This window comes from Dipodomys spectabilis, unplaced genomic scaffold, assembly GCF_019054845.1.
Source record: "Dipodomys spectabilis isolate Male_0828 unplaced genomic scaffold, ASM1905484v1 ptg000085l, whole genome shotgun sequence".
In the NCBI taxonomy this organism is placed as follows: domain Eukaryota; kingdom Metazoa; phylum Chordata; class Mammalia; order Rodentia; family Heteromyidae; genus Dipodomys; species Dipodomys spectabilis.
In genome coordinates, this window is record NW_024870762.1 from 5,065,792 (window position 1) to 5,078,573 (window position 12,782).

At 49.5% G+C, this 12,782-nt stretch overlaps 1 protein-coding gene across 3 annotated transcripts in view; it reads left to right on the top strand.

Moving 5' to 3' along the window:
• The window catches only part of Tnxb (tenascin XB), a 72,194-nt gene that overhangs the window by 27,124 nt on the left and 32,288 nt on the right, over nucleotides 1-12,782 (top strand). For 2 of the 3 annotated variants that reach the window (XM_042683839.1, XM_042683838.1), the window contains 8 exons: nucleotides 72-395; nucleotides 5,256-5,561; nucleotides 7,435-7,734; nucleotides 9,197-9,475; nucleotides 9,647-9,955; nucleotides 10,929-11,243; nucleotides 11,359-11,685; nucleotides 12,101-12,424. In XM_042683839.1, coding sequence (XP_042539773.1) covers nucleotides 72-395; nucleotides 5,256-5,561; nucleotides 7,435-7,734; nucleotides 9,197-9,475; nucleotides 9,647-9,955; nucleotides 10,929-11,243; nucleotides 11,359-11,685; nucleotides 12,101-12,424 — 2,484 coding nt within the window. The remainder of the gene's footprint in view (nucleotides 1-71; nucleotides 396-5,255; nucleotides 5,562-7,434; nucleotides 7,735-9,196; nucleotides 9,476-9,646; nucleotides 9,956-10,928; nucleotides 11,244-11,358; nucleotides 11,686-12,100; nucleotides 12,425-12,782) is intronic. The other variant, XM_042683837.1, reaches the window with a different exon arrangement.

Below are 12,782 nucleotides of genomic sequence, written 5' to 3' on the forward strand. Positions count from 1 at the left end.
AACCTTCATGGCATGACTTCACCAGCTTTCTTCCCATCTACTGCTTTACCCTTTTTGTCTCCCTCTCTCAGCTACAGAGGAAGAGACGCCCAGCCCCACAGAGCCCAGCACAGAGGCACCAGAGCCCCCCGAGGAGCCACGCCTGGGGGAGCTGACCGTGACAGGATCCTCTCCAGACTCCCTGAGCCTCTCCTGGACCGTCCCCCAGGGCCACTTTGACTCCTTCATTGTCCAGTACAAGGACAGTGATGGGCGGCCCCAGGTGGTGCGTGTTGGAGGCCAGGAGAGGGAGGCCACTGTGGAGAACCTGGAGCCTGGGCGCAAGTACAAGATGCACCTGTATGGGGTTCACCAAAGGCAGCGCGTGGGCCCTGTGTCCACCATGGCAACAACTGGTGAGCGTGGTCTGGATCTCGCTGCCGAGTCTTACCTTCCCTATTACCAAGATTCCCACCTTTTGCCTGTGTAGCCATAAGTTCCTAACTGCTACCAAGAAAGAGCAGATTAATGGGGACTAGGGACTGCAACCAACCTTTTTGCCCCTGTGCAAGTTTTTTTTGTTTTGTTTTTTGTCTTGTTAGTCATGGGGCTTGAACTCTGGGCCTGGGCGCTGTCCCTCAGCTCTTCAGCTCAAGGCGAGCGCTCTACCACTTGAGCTACAGCGCCACTTCCAGTTTTCTGGTGGTAAATTGGCCATAGGAGTCTCATAGACTTTCCTGCCCAGGCTGGCTTTGAACCACAATCCTCAGATCTCAGCCTCTTGAGTAGCTAGGATTACAGGTGTGAGCCACTGGTGCCCGACCTCTGTGCCAGTTTTAAGTAATTATCTCACAGCACTACTGTGAGGATGAAATGAGTTAACAGATGTAGAAAGGATTAAGAGTGAGCCTGGCACTAAGTAAGCATGCAGTCAGTGCTTGCTGCTGTGATTGCTGTAATTATCCTTACTCTACGGTCTGCTTTGTCCAGTTTTGTTGGTTCAGCTGCTTAGTTGGCCAGAATGTTCATTAGACATTGGCCTACTTATCAGTGCTTTCTTTGATGCTCATCCATAGTGACTATCCAACAAAGAACAGCCCTTCATCCCCTCCCTGAGGCCAGTTATGGTAACACCTCTGCCACCAAGTAGTTCCATCCAGTCAGCTCTCCAGAGCCCCTGCGGGGGAAGCTGAGTGGGAGAGAGAGCCTCTGGAGTCCTTCCTGTTGACCCGTCCAGATTGGTCACGATGAGGGAATCTCTCTTTTTAGTCTGATCACTGAAACAAAGGCACACCTTTTTCAGAAACCAGTGTGTATGTGTGTGTGTGTGTGTGTGTGTGTGTGTGTGTGTGTGTGTGTGTCTGTACACAGACTTGAGCTCAAGCTCTTGCTTGGCTTTCTTGTTTATTATGGTTGATGATCTGCTACTTGAGCCATGCCTCTGGCTCAGAATTCTGCTAGTTAATTGGAGATAAGAGTCTCACAGACATTTCTACCTGGGCTAGCTTCAAGCATCAATCCTCAGATCTCAGCTTCCTAAATTGTCAGGATTACAGATGTGAGATACTAGTATCCAACAAAAGCAACTTTTTCTAAAGGGAAAAGATAGAAAACTTAGAAGTAGAAACAGTTAGATCTCTAAAACATAGTTTCTGTATAGTCCACAAAGCTCAACTTTACGGTGATTTGATTGGCTTCGTTTCTAGAACCTTCTATTCCTGATTTCTTTTTTCTTTTTTTCTTTTTTTGCTTCAGTTAGCACTGAGAAGAGGGAGAAGGGAAACCTATCCTTAATGGCCTCCTCTCAGGGTCAGAGGTAGTAATTTGGAGGCTCACACCAGGCCTGGAGTTCTCTGACAATATCTATTCTTCCATTCCAGGCAGAGAGACAATTAGTCTTTGTCTGGTTGTGTCCCTGGTCCCTGGGAAAGGATAGGCTCTGTTGGGTACTTACTGAAGTACCACAATGCAGAGAAACTGAGTCTTAAGAGTCTGACAGGCTAGAAATGTAGTTAGTGGTAGAGTGCTTGCCTAGCATTCATGAAGCTCTGGGTTCTATTCCTCAGTACCACATAAACAGAAAAGGCTGGAATGGCACTGTGGCTCAAGTAGTAGAGTGCTAGCCTTGAGCAAAAGAAGCTTAGGGACAGTGACCAGGCCCCAGGACTGGCAGAAAAAGTATCTGACAAACTGAATTCCATTCTCAGTTCTTTCATTTCTTAGCTGTGATCTTAAAGAACTTAACCTCCTCTCCTGGAACCTCAGCTTCTCATCTTTAAGATGGAGCCAGTGCCACCACCTAGTGTCATAGGGTGAAAGGTGGTGATACTAGTAGATTTTCAGCTCATTCAACTTGTGTTCATTCCCTCGTATGGCGAGATCACTGTCTCTCTATGTCTGATGCTAGATATCATGCTGCATGTATTGTACATGCCATGGGTAAAATGGTCATGGTGTTTTAGGGAAGGAATAAGCCTTGATGTTCCTTATCAGGGCAGTGAGGTGCTGGAGCCAGCTGAGTGGGTGAGGGCTTGGCCTGCTGTTCTTGCTGTTCCATTGACAGAAGGAATGTGCAGCCAGTTCGCAACAGAGAGGGGACTATTCCCAATGCAGCATGGGACTGTCATATTCATCAACAGAGCCTCAGCTTTACCAGTTAAGCCAAATCACCAGCAATCAGTCAGGCTTGGTGGTGAGGGTCAATTTCTCTTCCTGGAAAAATACAGAGGCCTAAAACAAGCAGAAAATAAGATACAAGCAAATATGGCTAGAAGTAAAGTGAATGAAAGAAAATGCCAGGCCTGGTAACCACTAGTAGATGGTCGGCACAGGTGGTCACTCTGGCCCCTGCCCCTTCCTCCCAGACTCATTTCTGTCTGTCTAAAGCCTAGTCTAGCCCATTTTAAGCAGGTTTTTGCCTGTGCAGTCTAGTCTTACCCTCCCATGGAAGTCAAAGAAACAAGATTTGGGGAGTATCTTACTCACCCAGCCACTCTGTCTTGGGACCACCTTCCATTTTGAAGGGATACCTCCCTCCCAGACTCAGCCTTCTCAGGGAAGGGGGTAGACAGTAGGGACCAGCAAGTCCTTGCTCAGCCTTCCCAGTCCAGACTTGCAGAGGACTCATGTTTTTGGTTTTGGTTTTTTTTTTTTTTGAGACAAGTTCTCACTATGTAGTTCAAGGTGGCCTTAAAATTGAGAGCCTCCTACCTCAGCTTCTTGAGTGCTGGATTACATGCATGTCCCACCATACCTGTTTTCCACTTGTATAGTTAACATGCATTTGCTGAAAATTCACTGTGTGTCAGATACAAAGTTCCTGCCTGTGGAGCTTACATTCTAGCAGAGAGGGGCAGGCAACATGGTGCTCAAATTATGTCAGTGGTATTATATATGACAGGGCTAGGAGTTACAAAGAAAAGCACAGTAGGTGAGAAGGTGTGAGCCTAGAACTCAATGTTGAGGCAAATCCTGAAGGAGATGAAGTGACAGTCACATAGATCTTTTGGGAGGAGAGCTTCCCAGGCGTGGGGAGGGCAAACGCAGAGACTAGCAACAGGGACAGCAGGAATGTGGAGTGCCAGGAAGACAGGACGTAGGGGACTCACGAGGGATTCATGTGTGGCCATTATAAGAACTTGACTTTTGCTCTATGTGAGAAGAGAGCCGCTCTGGAGAGAAGTTCTGAGTAATATATTGATGGGACCCCTCTGCCTGCAGACCCAACAAACCAAAATTGGTGAGGGCTGAAGGAAGAAAGTGACAGGGAGACTGATCACATAGTTCATGGAGCTTGGAAATGGCAGTGGTGGATGGTGAATAGGGTCTAGATTCCAAGGGAGTGACAGCAAGACTGTCCCACAGGGCCATGTGGGATACGCAGGGGTAATTCCAAGGATGTGTGTGTGTGTGTGTGTGTGTGTGTGTGTGTGTGTGTGTGTGTGTGGTGTTGGTCCTGGGGTTTGAAATCAGGGTGTGGGTGCTGTCGCTGAGCTTTTTTGCTCAAGGCTAGCACTCCACCACTTGAACCCCAAGCTCCATTTCTGGCTTTTTTGGATGGTTAATTGGAGTTATGAGTCTCAGGGACTTTCTAGCCTGGGCTGGTGTTGAACTGCAATCTTCAGATCTCAGCTCCCTGAGTAGCTAGGATTACAGGTGTGAGCTACATGGCTGTGTTCAAAGATTTTTATTTGAATAACTGGATGGATGGGGTTCTTACTTTACCAGGTGGAGACACTATGGAACACAGGGGAAGCTCAGAAGCTCAGTTTTGGACTTAAGATATAAATTCGGAAAAAATAAAATAAAAGAATAAAATAGCTTTTATATTAAAAAAAATAAATTCGGATGTTAGCAAACCTGAGTTCTGAGGGTCTCAGAGAGGTCTGATGTGTTATAAATCGAGTCGCTGACATGCAGGTGGAATTTCAGCCACTTTTCTAGCGTCCTATGACAACTGACTACCCCTCTCCCACAAGCACAGCCTAACACCTGGTAGACAGTTGGTGACAGATTATTGGCCAGATAGATGTTGATTAATGAAGTTTCACATGAAAACCATCCCATGGGTAAATGTTCAACATAAAAATATGCCATGATTCAGTTAGTCTACTTTTAGGTATTTATCCAAGAGAAATGAGATCATATGCTCTTACAAACAATTGCATATGAATTTTTTTTGCATTAAACACTGGAAACAACTCAACTGTCCATCCATATACTAATGGCTAAATAAATTATTTATAGCCATACAATGGAATATTCCTTATCAAATAAAAAGAGCTATGCAACTTTTGTACAAGGACAGGAGTGGGTAACTGGGGGGAAGCAAAGGAAGGGTGACATTGTCCAAGAAGAATTGTACTTATACCTTGACTTATGAAATGGTAACCCTTCTGTATGACACTTTACCAATATCAGTAAAATTATGTTTTAAAAATCCCATCAAAGCCGGGCACCGGTGGCTCACGCCTGTAATCCTAGCTACTCAGGAGGCTGAGATCTGAGGATCGCGGTTCAAAGCCAGCCCGGGCAGGAAAGACCGTGAGACTCCTATCTCCAATAAACCACTAGAAAACCACTGTAGCTCAAGTGGTAGAGCACTCACCTTGAGCTGAAGAGCTGAGGACAGCGCCCAGGCCTAGAGTTCAAGTCCCATGACCAACAAAAAAAAAATCCCATCAAAACACCTGTGGGTACACAAGTTAGCAGACATAATTACTACCAAGATAAAAGGGGATTCCTTTTCTAATAGTCCTCTACTATCTCTGTACCAGACCAGCAAGCAGAAGTGATCCCTCCAGCCACCGAGCCCCCACTTGAGCCACGCCTGGGAGACCTGACAGTGACAGATGTGACCCCTAGCTCTGTAAGCCTCTCATGGACAGTCCCTGAGGGCCAGTTTGACTCCTTTATGGTCCAGTACAAGGACAGAGATGGACAGCCCCAGGAGGTACCCGTGGCTGGAGATGAGCTTGAAGTCACTGTCCCCAATCTGGAGCCTGCAAGAAAATACAAGATGAATGTCTATGGACTCCATGGCAGGCAGCGTGCGGGGCCCCTCTCTGTGGTAGCGGTGACGGGTAAGAGGGGGCAAGGAACTTCCCACCCGTGTTTACCCAAATCTTCTCCCCAGGACTGTACTCCTAGCTCTGTCTGGGTGCTTCCATCCCTCCCTGAGAAGGTCCTGTCAGTGACCTTGCACGTCCTTTCCCAGGCTTACAGTTACTCTAGTCTATTTGCTAAGCTCTGGGGTTGGAACCTTGTCACCTTCCGGTGATTTTCCCATCTCCACGGTTCACCCAGCTGGAAAGTCATCTTTCCATTTGGCCTAAATTCATTCTTTCTTCTTCAACACTCTGACTACACAGCTATTTCCTTCCCCTCTCTTTACAATCCTGCTGTGACTTAACACAGCTGTCATCTCCCCCTTCTGTCAACACACGTCCCGGAATCTTTTCTCAGTGGTCCTCGCTGCCTGGCCCGTGTCTCACTCCCTTCTGGCTGACTCCACTTGCATCCCTCCAGAAGGCCGCCCTCTCCTGTGGGCCCTGGCTTCCTGCAAGCCCTCATGGTTTCCTGGGCATAGGTTCATCATGATTTTTCTGTGCCAAAGCATCTGGTGAAATCCCTTTTCCATCTCAGAGCAACATCTTAAAATCTAGAAAATGAAATGTGTAAGATTGCCAGAGACACAAATTATGTGGCTTTACACTCAGTCCTCTATATCTTCAAGTTCCGTAGCCAACTGTAGACAGAAAATATTTTTTTAAACTTGTGTCTATTTCAAATATGTACAGACATTTTATATCATCACAAACAATATGGTCACCAATTTTTTTTTTTTCAGTCATGGGACTTGAACTCTGGGCCTGGGCACTGTTCCTCAGCTCTCCAGCTCAAGGCTAGCCACAGCACCACTTCTGGTTTTCTGAGTGGTTTATTGGAGATAATAGACTTTTCCTGCCCAGGCTGGCTTTGAACCATGATCCTCAGATCTCAGCCTCCTGAGTAGCTAGGATTACAGGTGTGAGACACCGGCACCTGGCTAAAAACATTTCTTAAATATTTGAATTTATAATTTGGTAATACCTGGACTTACATTTTTTTCCCTCTGTCATCCTTCCCTCCCTCCCTCCCTCCCTCCCTCTCTTCCTTCCTTCCTTCCTTCCTTCCTTCCTTCTTTCCTTCCTTCTTTCCTTCCTTCCCTCCTTCCTTCTTTGTGTCAGTAGTAGGGCTGTAACTCAGGGTCTTACACTATCCCTTACCTTTTTTTGTTGTTGTTGTTGGTCAGGGGGCTTGAACTCAGGGCCTGGGCACTGTCTGTGAGCTTTTTCCTTCAAGGCTATCACTTTAACACTTTGAGCCACAGCACCACTTCTGGTATTCTGATGCTTACTTGGAGATAAGAATCTCATGGACTTTCCTGCCTGGGCTGAGTTTGAACTGTGATCCTTAGATCTCAGTCTCCTGAGTAGCTGGGATTACAGGCGTGAGCTATCAGCACCCAGCTCTACCCCTTAGCTTCTCTTCTCAAGGATGATTCTCTCTACCACTTAAGCCAAAGCTACCTTTCTGGTTTTTTGTTAGCTAATGTGACATAAGAGTCTCTCCACTTGTCTTCCCAGGCTGGCTTTGAACCAAGATCCTCAGGTCTCAGTTCCTGAGTAGCTAAGGTTATAGCCATGAGCCACTGGCTTCCGGCCCTGGACTTCTGTATTAGCTCATGTAAACAACATTTTGAAGTTTCTGAAATAACTCTAAGGTGATATGAAAAGATATCTGCTTTCTACTGGTGAGAAAGTCACAAGCGCTTCTAAGATGTCGCGGTTGGCTTTCTGTATGGCTTGCCGTAGCACACCCTACATTTCAGCTCCCAGTCCCTTTGAGGTCAGCAGAGCCCAGGAGTTCTCGCCTCACAGATCTCAGCCCTGCTCTTTGTCTTCTGGATCCCAGATCCCCTCCCACCAGCACCCATCTCCAAGGCCCTCGTGGAACCACGCTTGGGGGAGCTGACAGTGACAGACGTGACCACAGACTCCGTGGGCCTCTCCTGGACAGTCCCTGAGGGGGAATTTGACTCCTTCATCGTCCAGTACAAGGACAGGGATGGCCAGCCCCAGGTGGTGCCGGTGGCAGCAGACCAGCGAGAGGTCACTGTCTCCAACCTAGAGCCATCCCGCAAGTACAAGTTCCTGCTCTTTGGAATGTGGGATGGGAGACGACGCAGCCCAGTCTCTGTGGAGACAAAAACAGGTGAGAGGGGCCCAACACGCTTGAGCCTTGAGGCCCAGCCTTCCCTCCGAAGGTGGAATGCTAGCTACTTTTTTTTTTTTTTTTAGTCTGGGCCTGGGATTTGAACTGGGTACCTGGTGCTTTCACTCATTGGCTGGCACTCTACCAACTGAGCTAAGCCTCTAACACCCTAGCCTTTCTATTTGGTTTGAAAAGTCATCTGCTTACCTCAGTCCAAAGCAGACAAGAACCAGAACAAATGGGGCCAGATCTTGGACTACTCTCCCCTGCTAGTATTTCTTATTGTGTATACTTCTCTTGAATTGGGGAGCTCTTTCCTGGAAGATGACTGGGGGGACACTGGGGCTTCTGGGAAAGGGAGGGAGGTGGCCAGGGGCACCTTTTCCTCTGGCCTGTGGCCCCATCCCTGCCTCAGATTTTGTCCTCCGTCCTTCATGTCAGCTCTTACCCATCTGGTCCTACCTATAGCTGCCTCTGGTTGAGGTTCCTGTCTTCTGTCCTTCCAGAGCCTTACAAAGAGAAAGATAAAGAACCCAACCCAGCTGTGCCCTTTCTGGGGTTCAGTCCAGGCCCTCCCCTGTCCCTGGGGGCTCCCTGTTGCCAGAAAACCTCTCACAATAACAATGTTGTCAGAGGTTTTGCTGTCCAGGAAGGCAACAGGCCAGCTCCTTCCCAGGGCTGGGATGGCTCCTTTGGCCAACATCAGATCCCTTCTCCGTCTCAGCCTTCCTCCCCACTTTAGACCCCGGTTTCTGCAACGCAGCGCCACACACACACACACACACACACACACACACACACACACACACACACACACACACACACACACACACACACACACACACACACACACACACACACACACACACACACACACACACACACACACACACACACCATACCATGGAGTAGTCTCACTCCTCTACTAGGCTCTGTGGGAGTCATTGCTTCTGAATCCAGTCGGTACAGAAGGAGAATGAGAAAGGGAATGGGGGCAGAGTGAGAAGCACTCTGTCAGAGTATCATGCCTGCCCCACCTACTGTCTGCCCCCAGCAGGGAGCCCTTGCCCCTCTGATTTCCCCAGACCGATCAGATCACAAATCAGGGATTTCTGAGTAAGAGAAACTAGATGGACACCAAGTCTAAGATACACGTCCTGCTGGGGAAACATTCTCTAAGAGATGGGAAGAACCTGGCCAGTAAGTAAGAGGGATGCAATGAGGAGGGAAATTAAGGGATCTCTTCCCAGGATAAGTCATGCCAGAGACCCCCTCCCCATGTTGATCTACTGGAGAGTGGCAGACGCCAGCTGGAGATGGTAGCAAAGACGAAGGGTAATAAAAAAATATGTGGGGAAGCACTGACCATTTGGGCAGTTCTGGGTTTTTCCAGCACTAACAGAAGGCAGTTGAAGAGTCATTTCGGAAAAAAATAAACATAAGAATCTTTCCTTTCTGTCAGCTGCCCAAGATGACGCCAGCCCACCCCGCCTTGGGGAGTTATGGGTGACAGACACTACTACAGATTCCCTGCGCCTCTCCTGGACAGTCCCGGAAGGGCAGTTCGACTCTTTTGTGGTGCAGTTCAAGGGCAAGGATGGGCCCCAGGTGGTGCCTGTGGAGGGCCACGAGCGCTCGGCCACCATGGCCCCCCTGGACTCTGGCCGCAAGTACAAATTTCTCCTCTACGGCCTCCTGGGCAAGAAGCGCTTTGGCCCCCTCACTGCAGACGGCACCACAGGTGAGGAGTGTCCCCTGCAGGGCCCTGCTCTGCTCCTCCAAGGCCCAGGGAAACGGGTGATCACTGTGGTGGCTTCCCTTCACCCACCCTGCGTCCTTGTTGGATTCTGTTTTGACCAAACACAGCTTGTAGACAGAGCTCAGCTCTTTCTTGTCCTTGTCTCCATCTCAGGGACCCCAGACGCTTATGACCATACCAGAACAAAGCAGCTCCCCAAACCTCAACTGGGGGAAGAGCTTCAGGTGACCAGTGTGACCCAAGACTCTGTGAGCCTCTCATGGACAGTTCCAGAGGGTCAATTTGACTCCTTCGTGGTCCAGTACAAGGACAGTGATGGGCAGCCCCAGGTGGTGCCGGTGGAGGGCAGCCTCAGGGAGGTCAGCGTCTCGGGCCTGGACCCTGCCCGTAGGTACAAGCTGCTGCTCTATGGGTTATACAACAACAAGCGTGTGGGTCCTCTCTCTGCCATTGCCACAACTGGTGAGTGTAGAGACTGCTGGAATGCTTTGTGACTGTTTTCCACCTAGCTCTCCCTGTCTGCCTGAGGGAACAAAGGTCTCTCTCAACTTCCCATTTCCCTTCTTTTGGGGGTGGGGTCAGTTTCCTGGAGCACCATTTACATACAGTATCAATGAGTCGGCAAATCTGTAAGTCACAAACCATACCACAAGAGAGATTTAAAGCCTTTATAACCACTTGACAAGTTTCCTTTGCTGGGTACTTGGGACTCATGCTTATAATCCTAGCTACTCAGGAGGCGGAACCAGGTTTGAAGCCAGCCAGATAGAAAGTCTGTGAGAGTTATAGCTCCAATTTACCAGCAAAAAGCTGGAAGTTCAGGTGTGGCTCAAAGGGTAGAATGCCAGCTTTGAATGAAAAAAATCCAAAAAAGAACTGCAGGTCCTGGGGCTGGGAAGGTGGCTCAGTGGTAGAGCGCTTGCCTTGCATGCTCAAGGCCCTGGGTTCGATTCCTCAGCACCACATAAGCAAAAAGCCGGAAGTGGCGCTGTGGCTCAAGTGGTAGAGCGCTAGCCTTGAGCTGAAGTGCTGAGGGACAGTGCCCAGGCCCAGAGTTCAGAATGCCAGCTTTGAATGAAAAAAATCCAAATAAGAACTGCAGGTCCTGAGTTCAAGCTTCAGTGGAAGCAGAAAGGAAAAAAAAGTTTCCTTGTAAACCTTGCAGTCTGTTCCCTACAACCAGCCCCTGCACCCTCTGATCTGCTTTCTTTCAATATAGTTTTGCTTTTTTTTCAGTTTTATTTAACTAGTCATTAATATGTGGTATCTTCTGTTTGTATTCTTACACTTCATATAATTCTTTGGAAATTTATTCAAATATAACAGAAGCAGACCCTCTTATTGCTGATCTCTTCCTTCCCCTTCGCCCTCCTCTCCAAAGTATCCATTGAGCAGGAATCAATCAGTAATCATCTCTACCTGTCTCTCTGGATAGACTCCAGGGAAAAATACGAAGCTGAGACTAAGGTTCCAATCCCTCCCGTGGCTGTGCCCCGCCTGGGCGAGCTGACAGTGGAGGAGGCCATGCCTGACAGCCTGCATCTCTCCTGGATGGTACCTGAGGGACAATTTGACTCCTTTGAGGTCCAGTACACAGACAGAGATGGGCAACTCCAAGTGGTCAGTACAGAGGGCGACCAGACTGACATCACCCTCACTGACCTGGAATCCGAACACAGATACCTGGTGACCTTATATGGTTTCCATGACGGACAGCGCGTAGGTCCTGTCCAGATTGAGGCTGTCACAGGTGAGTGAGGGAAATTCTGAGCTTGCATCTTTCTAGAGAGTTGGAAGAGTCCTAAGGAGAGTAAAGTTCCTGGGGTCATAGCCCTTTCTGAAACTCTTCCCCTCTCCATGTTCAGTGTCGCAAAGTGAGGAAGAGGAAGAGCCCTCAGAAGCACCTACCACAACTGTGCAGCCTCCCCCCAAGCCGCGCCTGGAGGAGCTGACCGTGACAGAAGCCACCCCCGACTCCCTGAGCCTCTCCTGGACGGTCCCCGAGGGACAGTTTGACCACTTCCTGCTGCAGTACAGGAACGGGGACGGGCAGCCCAAGGTGGTGAGGGTGCCAGGGCATGAGGACCAGGTCACCATCTCAGGCCTGGAGCCAGACCACAAGTACAAGATGAACCTGTATGGCTTCCACAGCGGCCAGCGCGTGGGCCCCGTGTCTGCCATTGGGGTGACGGGTAAGTGGGTGTTGGAAACCCCAGGGTGGGATCAACCAGGAGGTAGGGTCCTTTTACTCTTTGGTTGGTCACTAAACAGGCAATGTGTCTGGACATGGGTCTGCACCCACAGACCTGCTGTGGGAGGGGGCTGTGGGAGGGGGCTGTGGCCCCTATGCCTTCCCCTTGGGTTGACTTCTGTCCTCCTGGGCAGGGAAGGACCATTAGTATCTGTGCTGAGCTAGTGACCATAATAGTTCCTCCAAGTTCACTTAGGAGCTTGGGCATGTTTATCAGAGGTCAGCTGATCAGGGCCATCAGGTCCCAAGGGTGGACTTCTCTGAGCTGACCTGGGGATTTCACTAGCCATGGCTTCTCTGTCCTTCTCCCTAAGACTCGAGGTCTCTGCCTCACCTTCTCTATCTCCCTCTCTCAGCTACAGAGGAAGAGACGCCCAGCCCCACAGAGCCCAGCACAGAGGCACCAGAGCCCCCCGAGGAGCCGCTCCTGGGGGAGCTGACCGTGACAGGATCCTCTCCAGACTCCTTGAGCCTCTCCTGGACCGTCCCCCAGGGCCACTTTGACTCCTTCACTGTCCAGTACAAGGACAGTGATGGGCGGCCCCAGATGGTGCGAGTTGGAGGTCAGGAGAGGGAGGCCACTGTGGAGAACCTGGAGCCTGGGCGCAAGTACAAGATGCACCTGTATGGAATCTACCAGGGGCAGCGCGTGGGCCCCGTGTCCACTGTGGCAACAACTGGTGAGTGAGGGAAAGGGGGTTCCCTTTGTTGGGTTTCAGGAAGTAGAGCCAGTTCCTCAGTAAAGATCCAGGATCCAACCCACTTCCATCAGCCAAGTGCCTCAGGGCAGGTGTGGTAGGGCAGGGACAGCCTTATCCCAGATTAGGGCTGGGCCCATCTTGGGCTGCCAATCCCCCTTCTCTGCTTCTGGGAACTCTAGAGGGAATTCTTTTTATGGAATTTGGACACATTCTAAAGAATATTAACTAATACCTTCAACACATACTTATTAAAAAAATTTCAAGGGGCTGGGAAGGTGGCTCAGTGGTAGAGCGCTTGCCTTGCATGCCTGAGGCCCTGGGTTCGATTCCTCAGCAC